Here is a 15,614-nt window from a genome sequence, read left to right as displayed (position 1 = left end):
GGCAATCATTGAATCTCTTCGTAATTTATCACCAATGTACCTTTGATATTTCCCTTTATAATAAATGTATTAAAATCTATAATTTAGAGAAATCATTAAAACATTGTTTTGCGTGTACTCAAATATACCTCGAATTTGTAAAAATATTTATAATATAATTCTCCACAGTGAAATACAAAGGTAATTATGTTTCCCTGGCTAATATTCACGGTATCAGTTACATATTTCTCGGCCGTGTGAATCATATTCCCTCCGATAGGAGCGAAGAGAGGGAAAAAGGCAAATCCTGGACATTATTATCAATTACCGAATCGTTAATTCTATTTACGTTATCGCCAGAACGTGAAACGATTTCGGGCGACTGCCGCCATCCCATAAATCACGCTCAAGCACCATTATCTGTCTCATACACCGAACCCGATGAATCGCGACGGCTATTATCGAGGCGATAGAAGCTCGAGAAGTTCGCACAATAACGCATAATGGTTCGCGCGGTCTTGCCAAAGGTCGATAAAGGCTAATTAGCAGAAATCCGTGTCTCAGATGGTCCTTCTACCAATTCCTAATCACTTAACCGTCGAGAAGGGCGTCTCGAGTAGTTCGGAAAGTACATCCAAATTTGAACACCAAGCTAACAGTCTGGTTGTAAAACGAAAAGCTTTGATGAATACATATTTCGATTGTGCGTATATCATTTGTAGATTTATACCTAAACTAATAGATAGAGATGAAATAAAAAAATAGAGACCATGAGACATTAAAAAGTAGAAAGTAGGAGGTAAAATCCATTAACAGATTATAGATAAATATTTATAATTAATTCGATTTTATCATATATATAAATTATAGATATTCGATAGCAAAAGATACGAATGTATGGCCATTGTAATATTTCAATGTAGATAATTAAAACTGCAAACACACACATTAAGTGATATTCTAATTAGAGATAATTTTCAATAATTAAACTCCATTCTGACTCAGAGTTACAACTTAAACAATGAAATCGAATAATACCCCGACAAACACAACGAACCATTTTATTGACATAGAATCAACATAGAAGGCTGATTGTTTAACAGTCCTGCCTGAAATTATACGCCGAAAATGATGGCTGTGTTAGAAGGGATCAGATTAGAAAAGCGACCCGAATACGAATCGATCGAGTGCACATCATTCATCAAGAATTCTATTCAAACAGTAATATCCAAGCTGAATACGTAAGCGGAACGATCGGGATATTTGTGTCGTTATCGGAGCAAAAGCGACCGCGAAGTGAACGTATTAAAATCCCTGAAACAATAAGCGTTGCGAATCGCGCGGGATGACAGGGAGCTAGAATTGGACCTGTCAAATTTCGCGTTCCGACCGGATTATAGGGCCGCACGCGCAGGAAATAAGCGGAACACGCTGAATTGTATCGACCGTGCCAGGTTCACCGAAAATAATGATTCGACGGTCTCGCGACAATGATCGCCACCGCTGTCCGCCCGATCCGTGACGAGGAAAAGCACACGCGGGATGATTTCGGCCGCAATGACGAAGCGATTCCGACGCGATTCCACGCGACAAACTGTCGGTGATATAGGATCGCGGTATCGAACGCTTGTAACCGTACGCTAAACTCTCTCTTCGTGCTAACACGGAGTGTTTTTTAGAATTAGAAAATTTATTTAAAGATCAGTATTTGTAATTGGCAATAGAAGGTGTTTAAAAGTGAAGATAAAAAAATGCATTAACCTCAGATTGGAAATTTTAACACGTTAAATGCAATGGGGGTCACCCGGTGACCCTACACATGCCTGAATATTAAAAGGAATCAATAGAACAATATTATTTTAAATAATATTGCTATGGTACAAATAATGTAAAATAGCAAATAGAAAGATAGAAAATTAAAATTTAAAAATGAACTATTTCTATTCTTAATAATTAGAGCTTCGATACGTCCCATGATAAATACCCATTTTCACTGTGGCGTTCAACGTGTTAATATCAATTATTATTGCTGATTGTAAGTACTCACCGGGCCGAATTGTTCGAAGTAGTTTTTGACGTCCTCCAGCGTCGTCGGTGCCGATAGTCCACCGACGAATATCTTCTTTGTCCTCGTCACCATCTGCAAACACAAAAAATTAAAATCGTAAGAGATCCAATTTTTTGTGCCAGAAATAACAAACACACAAATAATTCGAAGAACATTTATCAAAAATTTTGTTCACTCCCCAGACAAACGCAATGCAACTATATTGTTTCTAGCGCATCGAACTGCAAACACTTTAAATATAGAAGTCCGAATTTCGCAAACAGCTATTGATCGACGCGTTTATATTTGACATGAAAAATGGAACGAATAGGAAGGAGAAACGATATTTATTTCCTTTGGGAAAATACAACGCGAAACTGTTTATCATATTTTCAATCAATTTTGTTAACCGACCAGCAAAATAATTTTTATTAAAGCAGCGTTCGCGTTGAACTTTGCAAACATTTAACTTGCAATGATCATACACAACACCAACAGTTTAGAAAACAATTTGAGAGAATTTGTTTCGCGCCTCGCGTTATCATTGTTTTTATTCATTTCTGTTAATAATCCTTGAGAAATAAGCTTGCGTTCAAGATATATCCCTCCCTTACTCGATGTCCTTAAAACCAGAGCCAACAATTTTTCCTCGACGAAAGAAACACTGTGAAAAACTTTCCACTTTGATCTTCGGCAATAGACTCCTAAAACGATTGAAACTTTTGGACGTTCCGTGACAATTTCAAAGAACGCGCAACATTCCTTCTCGCAACCGTAACTTTACAGAAAAATCACATTTACACGTAACAATTTGCTCTTTTCAAGTTCGTCGAACGTTTCCGGTTGCGAATCGAGCTTTGTACGCAACCGTAACGGTTAATAAATTGAAGTTTTTGCGGATACCTTGGAAGCATACTGGTGTACGTTCGGAAAATATGTTTACTCGGTAGATTCGCGGGCAGAAAAATGCGCCGGGCATAATGCTCCTTTCAGAGCGTGTTTTGGGGAGGAAAAGAAGTGTAACGCGCTGGCACACAGAGGGAATATGGGAGAGACGGCTGAAAAATGGTACGGTCGCGGTTAAGAAATTGATAAGGAGGTTGATAAAATATGAATGGCCTGCGTCGGGCACACAGCGACGTTTCCACGGAAAGGATCCTTTCATCGACGACATTTTTCATATTTGTTCGGATCGGTAATGTCAATTCCGATCGTCGTCCTCCCGTGCAATGATTTTCTATAATGAAAGTTAAAGGAAACCTTGTTGCAATAAGTAGATCTTGATAAAATAATTGATACACCTTGTATATATGCCCATTTTTACACTTTGCACATCACATTTTTATAATGTAAAGTTAATTTAAAAGAAGAGGCGCCAGTGTGTATGCGAAAGTTGTTCAAACTCCTCTAACAAGTTTCACAATCACACAATATCGAGGAACGTAATTTATTTTAAGTAAAACCCTGTAAAGCAAGCTTGCGCGATCTTGCTTCGCTCGGCTGGTATTTTCATCGGGACTCGAGGAAAACTGAACCGATGTAAGAATACAGAGGGGCGTGCTAGGGCTTCCATATTGAAAAGTTTTCCACGAATGAGGACAGAAAAGATATCGGGGGTATAGCTAACAGGAACGCTCAAAATGAGGTTTCCACAACTTCCACGTATGATACGTTTTCAACTTCTCAAAATGCTGGTTGATGGATTTTTCTAAAATGGAAGGAACGTAAAACCTTCTTCGATCATTTTCAATGTTTGCATTCGATGCATCGTTTAACAAAATCTTTCGAACATCTTAATAACACGATTGCGATGTAATAAAGCTCGGAAGATTTCGCGGAAGAGAAGCTGTTCGCAAGAGCCGACTGCAGGGAAAAAGGGACAGAAACATAGGGAAGGATAGGAAAGGGTAGTGGGTGCAAGAGGATACATGATAGAAGGGGAAGTGAATAGAGCGGAAACGGTGGAAGAGGTAAACTCTGGTAATTTCAGTGATGGCTGGGCTTAGACCTCTCTATATCCGGTGAGTAACGCAAACCCCTTGGCGCAAGTCCTTCCACCTCCTGGTCCTGAAACTCAACCCACTCATCTCTTTCTAATCCCGGCCTCTGGTTCACGCTCATCTCCGTGCCCCTCTGATCCTCATGGGAGACGGAGAGGATAACTCGCGAGCTCGGTCCGTGGGGCTGGCTAATCAGCGGAGTGTATAAAGTCCCGGGGATGAAAATAAAACGAGGCTGTATCTCGAAAATTAAATAAATGACTCGGCCCGATTCCGTCGGCGAAAAAGCTGTTGGCGGAAGAACTGCTGAGTGACAGACGAGGGATGGAGCGAGAGAAACGACAGGCTCGAAGAGGATCGAGATGGTTCCCGGCGTGGGAGGGGTTGGTCGGGTCGTTTGGAAGACAGGGGAAAGGAGGGCGAAGCAAACGTACCGAGAGATAGACGTGGATAAATAACAAGAGCGAAAGAAGGGGCAGGAGGATACACGAGGCAAAGGGGAACCACTTATTCGAATGAAGTTGCACAAGCGGCAGCTCACTTGCTTCAGCTCGGCCGGAAGTGCCGAAAGAGGGAATTGAAGTTTCCTGATATCCTCTACTATTGCTATACTGCTATCCCCGCCGCTGTTGCTACCGGACGGGTCTCGGCCTAAGAGCCGGCTGAGCTGCTGAAATTTTATTACGCTTCGCTACGCTCGCTCTCGTTTCGTAATGAGCGCATTGTCGTGCAAACGAGACGCTTCGGAGCAACGTTTGCGCCGCGATGCCCCGAGACACCAGTCAATTTCTTCTTTCACCGGCGAGAACTCTTTTGTCCGGATGTTGCAGAGACAGGTCGGACAGGACCAACGAGACAGAGAACAGGGGTCCAGCTTGTAATTGCTTCGACAAAGTTTCGCGATATTTAAGGATCCCGTTTCTCGCTGAACTCGCAGGAATTTCAAGTTCGAAAGAGGACAATCGCGTGGACCGGTTCGAGTACGAAAGAAGAGAATCGAGGAGATTTTGGATTCTCCAGAAAAAGAAAAATAGGGTGGAAAAATATATAAGTCGTGAGGGATAGGGGTGAACAAGGAAGAGTCGTTAGCGGAGATAAGAGCGGATAGCCGTGGAATGGTAATGGAAATTCAGAGTTCCACTTATTATGCCGTGGCATTATGTAAATACCGGAAGACTATTACAATTTTACAACTTACCAGGAGTGGCTTTATAGTTTCATCGCCCCGGGTCCTTTTTCCCTCCTTCCTCCTGGTTTCCCTCGCGAATCGAGGAACCAGAGGACGAACATCGGGTATGCGCTTCTATCTCGATTTCCTTCCCCTACTGTGTAAAATTTCTTTCGGCAAATATCGGAAAATCGGTAAACCTTTATTTTGCCTGTATCTGAACAGATACGCCTGTTTCTAGTGCAACAATGAACCGTTTTAAATAAAGCTAAAATCAGCTTAATTTGTCTTCCATCGGCAATGATAAAATATATCACAGAGTGAAAATACGTCTCAATTAGTCCTCTGTAATCAAATGCTGGTAGAAAAAGGAAGAAAGCGAAAGGGGAAAACGAGCAAGGTATCGGAGCAAGGGAAATGGGTAGAATAAATATTGGAATAAACGTTGGCGAGTGGGCGTGCCAGTTTTAGCGGGCCCAAACCGTTAAATCTGCCTGGAAAGCACGGATATTGTCGCGTGGAATGGCAAGGAGAACGCTTTGCTCGTTCGCAATTATTGTGAAAGTTTAATCGGCCGCTATACGCCGCACTGATGAGACTACGAGAGCACGGTAGTGTATACGTGTCCGGTGTATCGCGAAAACTTTCGGTACCCGTATCGTTCAGAAAATGTTTCGCAATTTTTGTCCCTGTATCTCCGCAAACAACGGCAACAAAAAGGAAACAACAGTTGGGGAAAACAGGGAGAAGAGGAGCGCATAAACGACGCGATACCTTAAACGAGAACCACGTAAAATTATATCCAAAGCGATTTTATTTCCTCATTTATATGCTTTCTGAACACAGTGTCCTTTTAATCGCTTTGAATCGTGTTTCCTACGTTTTCTCGTTCCTTTTAATCAATTATATGACTTCTTTAATGGGAAAAAGAGAAACGGTTCTGAACGTAAGCTTTCCGTTACACATTTAACTATCCATTATCACAAATTATCAAATGAAAATTAAATTTTGTTATATCCCTAAGGATATTAAAATTTACCATACCTACGAGAACGTGCAATTCATTAAATCAAATATTTTCATATTTACCAAAAGATTGTTAATAGAATTGTAATTCAGAGTTTTAATTTACGTACATCGCAAATAACTCGTTTTTAAATTATAATTAGTATCTGGTAAAGTGGATAGAAATAAAGTAAAAAAAGGGTTGAAATTTCGAGCGCAGTGAAAGAAAAATTTAATTTTACCTCGGTAAAAAATTAACAATTGCAAAAGTGTATAGACAACGTCAGGATTAGAAAACAAACAAGTGCTATTTTCTCGAGGAGAAAGCACAAAAGAAGCAACCTTCCAAGATTGATACTCCGTGACTGTTCAAAAAGCGTTAGAGGGAATGAAGGGTTGGGAGAAAGACAGTGGTTTTCCGAGAAGAGGTCATGGTAGGAAAGTAGGGCGAAAGGGCGGGAACGAGCAAGGCGAATCGGTTATCATCCCAAGGGTTACATGCTTCGTGTTGGTTATACGTGAAGCCCCTACGTTTCTTTTTCTTGCTTCCGCGGCCCATTTTTTCCCGATCTTGACGTATCCTTCGAGAACGACCCCACCCTTGCTTTGCGCGTCCCTTCGTCCTCTGCGACAAAACAAAATGGTCTCAAGCCATGCGATTTTAACATCCTAAGCTGTCTTTCTAAGTTTTATGACGGAAAATCATCGAGAAAAAAGAAAATTAATTAACGATGGTAATTAAGAATTTAATTTTGAAGGGTACGATTAAATTCATAATAAATTGCAAATTAACTGTTTTCAATTGTATCTTCTTTTTATAATATTCTCGAAGAAAAATATTCAGATTTATTGAATTTTCTTTCAAGATGACTTTCCACCCCCAACATCTCGCACGATTCCTCGGTCTCTATTTTCAACCTAGTGAGTACAAAATGAACCAAAACCCTGACCAATAATCCATATATCACTGAAAGGATGTAACAACATCTCAGTGTGCACGAATCCAACACAAGAAACATCAAACCCTCCCTTTGTTGGTCGGGTCTATCTTGTCGGATGCAGGTACAGCGAGGGCGCGTGCTAATTTCTCGCGTGTCCGACGTTTCGGAATTTAAGTTACCGGCCATAAATACTGAAAAGAGGTTATAACATGGGAGGGAGGGGTTATCAGCGAGCAGACGGTAAGGCGCTCAACATTCGTCCGTGGCTCGAGGCATTGCTATCGCACTGTCCAGTCCTGTCCTACCTTACTCGGTCCGGCTTTACATGGTCGCGTTATACTGCGATCCTACAAATTCGCCGTTGTACCAGCACCCTCTTGTAGATTATACGCGCCGCGTGCATGCTTCGCATCGGCCGGCATACCCGGGCGAAAACCTTTTTTCGCAATATTTCAACCCCGATCAAACTAATACGAGGTATAACGAATTCGTACCTAGGATCAGGGAATTCAAATCGTTTCCACGCTCTCTTTTTATGGTCAAAAGGAATCCATCGACTCGTATGGAAGGCATTCGATATTACGGTATTCGTCGAAAATAGGCGACGATCCTTTTCAGAGGGTTTTCACGCGGAATGATAGCGAAATGAATTTTGCGTAGCGATGCTGCGCTTTTATTTTTTTTATTTTTAATGGCGAACAGTAGCGATGCGATCAGTGCGGGTGTGCGTTCGTATCGAGTATCGGAATATGCAAAACGTATGCGAATCATACGGCACACGAAATAAAATGATATAGAATATTTCGAATATATGAGATGGAAATATGCAGAGTGAAAATATGTTTAGCACTTTAAGAGAGAAAATATTCTGCGCAAGTATATATTTGCATAGGTATCGGTAGTCCGCTGATGGATAAGCGTTCGTTTTTATTTATACGAATAATCCACGTTTTCATTGATAGGTACGCAATTCTCATTGTCAATATCATTTCCCATTTAAGTTTGATCAGAAGTAGTTAATTAATTCATAGAAAGAAACTGATGTTCGCAATAATTTTTCATACGTCTCAACATTATATATTTTCAATTTCAGAAAACTTCCCTGTTGCTTGGTTATTTCTGAAATTGCAAGATAGTAAATTTCTTTCATCCGTGTCAAGGAAGAATTATTTCTCTTCGAGTATCCGAAAGAGTTTCAACATTTTGTCAGCAGGATTCTATTCTATTGTTAACCAAGACAAGGACTGATTGCAAACGGACGACCGTAAAGTAGATCCTTCGATTACGCGGAAACGAATATCTAGGTTCAGCAAAATACTTCCTATCAATAACGTTGATGCAATAGTTATCGTTGCCTTATATTAAACGGTCAGTGATCTCTTTTCCTCGTTAGTCGCCTCGTTCTCGGACCAAAACAATGAAGCTCCACCGGTCTGAATGGAGAACTCATCCCTCGTATTGTACTCCCTTTGAATTGTAATCATCGTACATCTGCTCGCGCGGCAGGACGTGAATGGGCCGAAAGAAAAGACGGGTCGCGGGACGAAGAATAAGTATTTTCAATGGTGCTGGGTTCAAGGTCTAACTAGATCGAAGTTGGCATTCTTCGCGAGAAAATTTAACCAAACTTCTGTTCGAGTTGCACAAAAGGTACCATACGGTTTTTAATCCTTTAATTTCAAAAGAATAGAAAGTCTTTTTTTAATAATGAATTTCTCATTTTGCACTCGAAAAATTTCATACTCAATGGATAAATAATAAATTTCGCTCAAGTTTGATCAAATTCACTGATCTAATTAGTTGGTAAATTACTGTGCAGGAGGAACGTGTTACGTAAAATCAAAAGTGTGAAATGATGTGTTTTTGATTGTTGTTCGAATATCTACAGGCGAAAGGCTATTTACTAATTGAATAGGCATTTCAACCGATTTACGTGCACGTGCCGTCAAATAATTATAATCCGGTCGCATCAAAGGATACTTTGACGGGATCAAAATTATTCCCATGCTAGAGATTCCCGTTGCAGCGGGTTCATGAAGCGTGCCGTTCAATTTAATAACCAAAAGTTCGATACACCTTTCGCTATCGTCCTAAATCCAAGCCATTACATTCGCCAAAGCGGTTGCGATTTACCTCCTTCCTAGCTACTCCAACGACTTAAACTGTTGGACTTGCGACTTTAGGGGATTACCAGAGAATTTACCGAACTCTCGTTCTCGAGAACTCCCAACGTTTAAACTCCGTCCCGATTATTTCCGAATTATCTTTACGCGTCCCGTGTTACAGCTCCCGAAGAAAATTGCGTTATTTAGATAGGCTTCTTTAAACGAACTCAATTAAATCGAACTAAAGCCTTAAAGCTCTTTATCTTTCTCCAACGCGATTCGTCTTCGTTTCACGTTTGTGATTACACTGAATTGTGGTTAAAAGTTTAACTAACTATGATCTTTTATCAAACTATAGAAAACTGAGGGATTAATTTTCGAATTTTGTCAATTTAATATAAGATTCCAGGATTCTGGGTGAAAATTAGCAATGTAAAGTTTTATAGGTCATGTTAATTAACAATTATTATAAAGCCGGAAAAATCATTGATATTAACTACTTGTTTTCAAAAGAAATGTTGCATTAATCAGTATTATTCTTTTATCGCGAAGAACAACGTTGATTGCGATTGTGATTGTTTTTAAATCAAAATGAAAATGTATGCATTTTTAATTTTTGAAGCTGGTAGAATTGTTTTCAGACGAATTTCGTGCACCCTTCTGTAACCTAACATGACAAAAGGAAAGGGAAAAAATCTCGGCGCGTAGAAATTCCGCTCTTTCGGGGAAAATTCGATGCTGATGTGTCGGCTTTCGGCAGACGCGCGATACATTTATTGATCCTGTGGCATCAAACGTTTACGAGTCACTCTTTGAACGTGAAGATGAAAGCATCGACGCCCGACAAGTGCACGCGTGGCTTAAGCATGCTTTTCTATTTTTACTCTGTTCGTCTTTGATGCACATTATCAGGATTCGCCTTTTATTCATGCGCCCGAAATGTTCAACGCTCTTTTAAATCCAGCTCTACGCGAAAGTTGCACGTTTATTTTTTCTTTCTAGCATAGCTGCAGCGATACTCTGTCAACTATATCAAATACGCAAATCCTAGGTATTACTTTTTCAAGTTTATTCAAAAAAGAATTGGTAAAAATGGATTATTTGTTGAAATCAGACAGGCGTTTAATACTTTAACAACTGCACATTCAATGGAATTTAACCTCCCTTTTTGTATTTGATAGATACATGAGGATTGATCGAATTATATTTGAAAGTTTAATTTATCATACGATGTAAAATTGTAATTAATCGACGAGAGATTCAACGTGGTTGCACATTTTGTGTAATCTGACTTCGGTAATTTGATGTTCCTTAATGTACTTGATAAATAATTATTAATTGAATTGTATTTCAGAGCTTAATTTATCGTATAAGGCAAAATTACTAATCTAATTTTCAGATTGTATTATAATTGGTACCTGATAAATTACCTATATGAAAATAAGGTACAGGGTAGTTATCATTTTTATTTTATGATTTCCTTGTGACGATTTAATAAAAAGTTTACATTGCTTACAACAATGTTTGTGGTACAGTTTGTAAGAAAGGATTGCTTTGGTATTGATCTTTACTTGTGCTATAGAATCCTTGAAACCAGGGAATCTTTCTTTGATAACAAAGAACTCTTAGACGTTCTACGTTCAATATGATAGATATCGCTTTGGTCAGCTTTGTAGAACCAGTTTCGTAGGTTCAATGCGTTCGTAAAAGAAACGGAACCATTCTTTGACTCTATTTCAAAAGAAATGTCAAGAGAGAAGCATTCTACGTAACAATGCAGCTTCTGTCTTGAAATTTTAATTACTAGTAACAATGACGGCTATTTGCATTCCAATGCATTTTAATCGAACAATTTACTTTGTTTCAATATTAGAAGTTCAATTACTGCCAAATTTAGTTATTTTAAACTATCCATTGATGGTCTCAACAGTGATAAATTTTCAATTGAACGATTTCCTGTGTCAAGAGACTCAATTACTCCATTTACTCAATTCTTTCCAGTTAAATTTTAATTATTTCAAATTATTTATAGATGCTCGTAACAATGACCATTTGCAGCTCGACGGATTTTCAATTGAGCAATTTATTCCTTTTTCAGCATTTAGAGTTTTAATTAGAGCTTTAATTTACAGTGAAATTTTAATGATTCCAGAATATTTATGAATAGTCACAACAATCATTGAACTCTACATCAATGAAAAGTTTCGGTCATGCCATTTATACTCTTTTTTGTAATTACTTCAATTATTCATGAATGATCTAATTATACCATTTATTGGTGATTTATATTAAAAATATCTACCAGTTCGAATAAAAAGGGCAACAAATCAGCCAACGAGAAATGTAAAGGGACGAAATGGAACGCTTACGATTCTATGAAGTCGTTCGTAAGAAGAGCGATCTTGAGGATTGATCGAAGATCGAATTACGAAACCGAAATGTCGAAATCGAGTGCACGTTCAGAAAATTCTCGTCGACCACTTTACGGCTCGTTGTCGCCGGAACTTACGCGGGGATGTACGCTCGATCGATCCTGCCGCGAGCGTTGATTGAATCGCTCAGGGTGGGCGCGAGAAATCGGCAGACGAAGAAAATAGAATCGAGATATCCCGGTGACCGAGTCTCACGAGTATTAGGTAATAAAAGAGGGTAAGTGGAGCTCCTGCGGGGCGGTTTTTATCGTGCAGCATGCCTGAGATTTCGGCGACTCGTAAAACTCCGCCCTAAAATCTTAGCCTCCCCTCTACGAAGGAGCTAGGCTATTTCACGAAATACCTTCAACTACTACGCGTCCTCAAAGAAGTTGTCTCCTGGAACGGTCGTAAGATTCTGCACGACAGGCTTCCCTGAAATTTCACCCAACTACGAATCACCAGTTTGCGATGCCACTTACGAAAACCGATTCCTTTCAGCGTCGCGCATACGTGATCATCTTCGGTAAGCGGAATTTACGAATTTGCGAGAACAGTTTTACGTTTAGAGGACGACGAGCATTTGAAACCCTGCACGAAATTACGATACGGTTACACTTAATATAAATTGGATGGAAAATATCTCCAACGAGAATATTCAAGAATTTAGGAGTGAACTGAAATTAGATTATCTCATATTAGAAATAATCGGACAAAAATTATTATTTGAAATCAAGTCTAGTTTTAATATTTTTTATTTAAGATTTATATTTAAATAACACTTTGACGGAATAAAAATTGTGCATGTCTAAAGGGTACAATTTTAGAATTATACTTGGAACGATGTAGTATCCCCCTGTTTGATTCACGATTCAATGAAGAGGGTCATTCTGTCCACACCTTTTTTTTTTATTATAATTCTAATGCATCCGGTGAGGACGTTATTAAAAAGACGTAAAGGGAGATCTCTAATCGTGTGTCCACATCTGTGGAGCACATAGAAATTCAATAACAACGTAAACCCGATCATGGTGGCTAGAAGGGGGTACATTCAAGAACCGCTTGCCGTGTCACGAAACCGGGTGAATTGAACGTAAGGATACCATTGTGATGTCCCATTCAATCGCGTACAACAGAAACACCGTTAAGACCAGTTTGCACCGTTTCAATTAAAACGTAAACCAGCAATTCAAACGACATCAATTCGAAATAGCACTGCTGCAATTAGATGCTCTGTACATAGAAACGGCTGAAAATGATGGTGACTACTATTTGTAATTTCGACCTATTTTGATTTTATTCGTGACTCATATATTTCCTTACATTTGAAGAAATTGTAACTGAAATTGAAATTTTTAATCAAAAGGAAAATGCATAATATGTTGCGATGTAATCTTTTTTTCAGGAAAACTATCTGTGGATACCGAAAATTTGATACCTTTGAAACTGCTGATATCGAATTTGATATTTTGAAACGGTTGAAACAATTGAAATTCTATAAAACTCTTTGCCGAAGCTACTAACGCAATGAAAATTAAATTTCCGGTAGTAAAACATATCGATTTCTACATATAAGAGAAATTCTATTTCAATATTGGAAGATTAAAATGAAACTGATACCTGAACGAATGAAACATCAAATGTAGTCGGAACAATTTCTATTTTAATAAAAAATAAATAAATATGCAGTTTGAATATTAAAATGGTTCATCTCATAATTTTCTCTAAATTCAAAACTTTCCTATTACTATTTACAATAATCAATTAAATAAATATTTTCTACTTCTATTTTTATAAAAGTAACGTTATGCAATCACCAAGGTTTGCTATGAAAAAACAGCCGTCTAATATGTTAGCAGAGGAACGCCATCACCGACACATTGTGATGCCGCGATGTTATCGCGTATTAACACGTCACATCGGAATGGTACGTGTCTACCTTAAATGAGGCAGGCTTGGAGGGGGTTTGATGCAATATGCATTTCCACACATTTTCCATCGATCGGTCGGCCAAACACAGAGAACTGGCAACCAATGATAACGTACGATCCGCAGGGGTGTGTGTTGCGGATATAAATCACAGCACAATGCGTCATGTCACCGATCGTTGCGTTAATCATATTCAGCCATTTAATAGAAACAAAGATCGAAAGCAAATGTTTCCGTTGCACGTGCTCGCTTTGTAATTATGCACGCGAAACTAACAAATCGTATCTGTCACATGCGTGCTAAAAAACAGACCCGTTAACTGTCGAAGCGTAAACAGTAGATCAATTGCGACCTAAATTTTTCAAATACTTCCACTAAAATTAGGTACTCAAATTCTGAAAGTTTGAAAAATACAAATGAAAGAATGTAAAATTAAATTTAAATTGTCTGTAAATGTTATTATAGTCATCCATCATTGGAGGGTTAATGAAGAATTTTATACTTTTAAAAATCAAAGATAACGCAATTTTTATGCCATTTTTTTAGGAAGATTATGTAAACAAGATGGGTACTTACACAGTCAACAGAGCACTCAGATTTTTACCTGAATGAACACAGACACGTTCACCGACATTGGACTCCCGTACGGTACACGAGTCGTTAATTAATCCCTCGTTACCGTGCGTATGCTACAGCAAAGATCTGCGTTAACAGAGGTAACCAGAGGTTTGACCGTTAAATCGCGATTAAATACGCGTCCTTTTCCGTGCCTGTTTACGGTTGCGCGCAATGGATGTCATGTATCATTCTGAAAGATATTCCAACAGGTACTCGAGACTGATAAAACATGGCACATAATTATGTTGCAAATTAACATAACTCGTATGTTCCGAATGGTATGATTTTAAATTAAGTGCGTTTTCCAGTGTGAAAATCTAAACTAACATAATTTTTATGGAAAAGATTTATATAAACAAGTGTTTTCTTAGTTTGATTTTTAATTTCTAAGATCATAAAGGAAATTAATAGAAACAATAAGTCTGCAAGCGATCCTACGATCGAACCATTCATTTCTTCAACGATCAGGGTTTACATCGAGGAAAGTGGAGGAAATTCGACGAACGAGTTAATTAATAACGTCGATACTGTTGATTACGCGTTGCACACGAGTTTTCTGACGTTGGAATTGCGTGCATCGCGGTGGAAGAAAAAGGAGGAAGCTCGCAGGATAAGTGATGGTACACGAGCTTTGGAAAAAGTACGAGTATCGAATATTGGGAAAATGTTTCCCCTTTTGCGATACGATAAAATAGCCCCGCGATCACGTTTCTTCTATATTCTCGTTACTCTTCCCGTTATCGTTCTCCGATCGCCGCAATTGTAGCCGAAAAAGAAAAAAAAAAAACGTTGCTCATAATTGTCGCGCGTCTCTCGCCATATCGTCCTGTTAATTAACAACGAAAACGATCCTTTCCAAATTTGCGTTTAGCGATCCGTTGCTGTTCTTTTTTTAATCATTCGGATAACCAGTTCGAATATTAAGATGGCGGATTGAACGTCGTCTTGGAAAATTGTTTGCGACCACGGTATCGATTACCCTCGAAGCAGGCCGCTTGAATAATGCAATAGGTAATCGTTTGATTAATAATCCAACAAGCGGACGTCGACGTTTCTGTATTTTACGGGAAATTAGGGGTGTTCGTGCGGTGACGCGGCACGGTTCGGTATGAATAGTAATGTTCTGTGAAATCGGGAATGCGGTAAGCCATATTTATAATTGATTGGTAGATTAACACGGTAATTGTGCGGTAGTATTGTGGCGTCGTTGCGTTTGTATGTTTAAGGACTGACGGATTTTTCTGTCTGTCAAATATCTGATCATTGAATTATGGAGAAGGAGAATATTTGCTTAGGAAGGAACAGAAATATTGATGGATCAGCGCGTTCATTTTGAGCCGAGTATCAACCGATGTGCTGGACTTTTGGATAAAAATAACAATCTACCAAAAATTCTTTCTCCAAAAAAAAA

At 38.8% G+C, this 15,614-nt stretch overlaps 1 protein-coding gene across 7 annotated transcripts in view; it reads right to left on the bottom strand.

The window, feature by feature from the left end:
- LOC114871951 (RNA-binding protein Musashi homolog Rbp6) overlaps window positions 1-15,614 on the bottom strand; it is a 616,561-nt gene that overhangs the window by 169,498 nt on the left and 431,449 nt on the right. For all 7 annotated transcript variants that reach the window (XM_029178578.2, XM_029178581.2, XM_029178585.2 and 4 more), the window contains one exon: window positions 2,027-2,119. In XM_029178578.2, the coding sequence (XP_029034411.1) occupies window positions 2,027-2,119 (93 nt within the window). The remainder of the gene's footprint in view (window positions 1-2,026; window positions 2,120-15,614) is intronic.

The sequence above is a fragment of the Osmia bicornis genome, chromosome 1, assembly GCF_907164935.1.
Source record: "Osmia bicornis bicornis chromosome 1, iOsmBic2.1, whole genome shotgun sequence".
In the NCBI taxonomy this organism is placed as follows: domain Eukaryota; kingdom Metazoa; phylum Arthropoda; class Insecta; order Hymenoptera; family Megachilidae; genus Osmia; species Osmia bicornis.
This window is presented reverse-complemented; position numbering and strand designations above follow the sequence as displayed.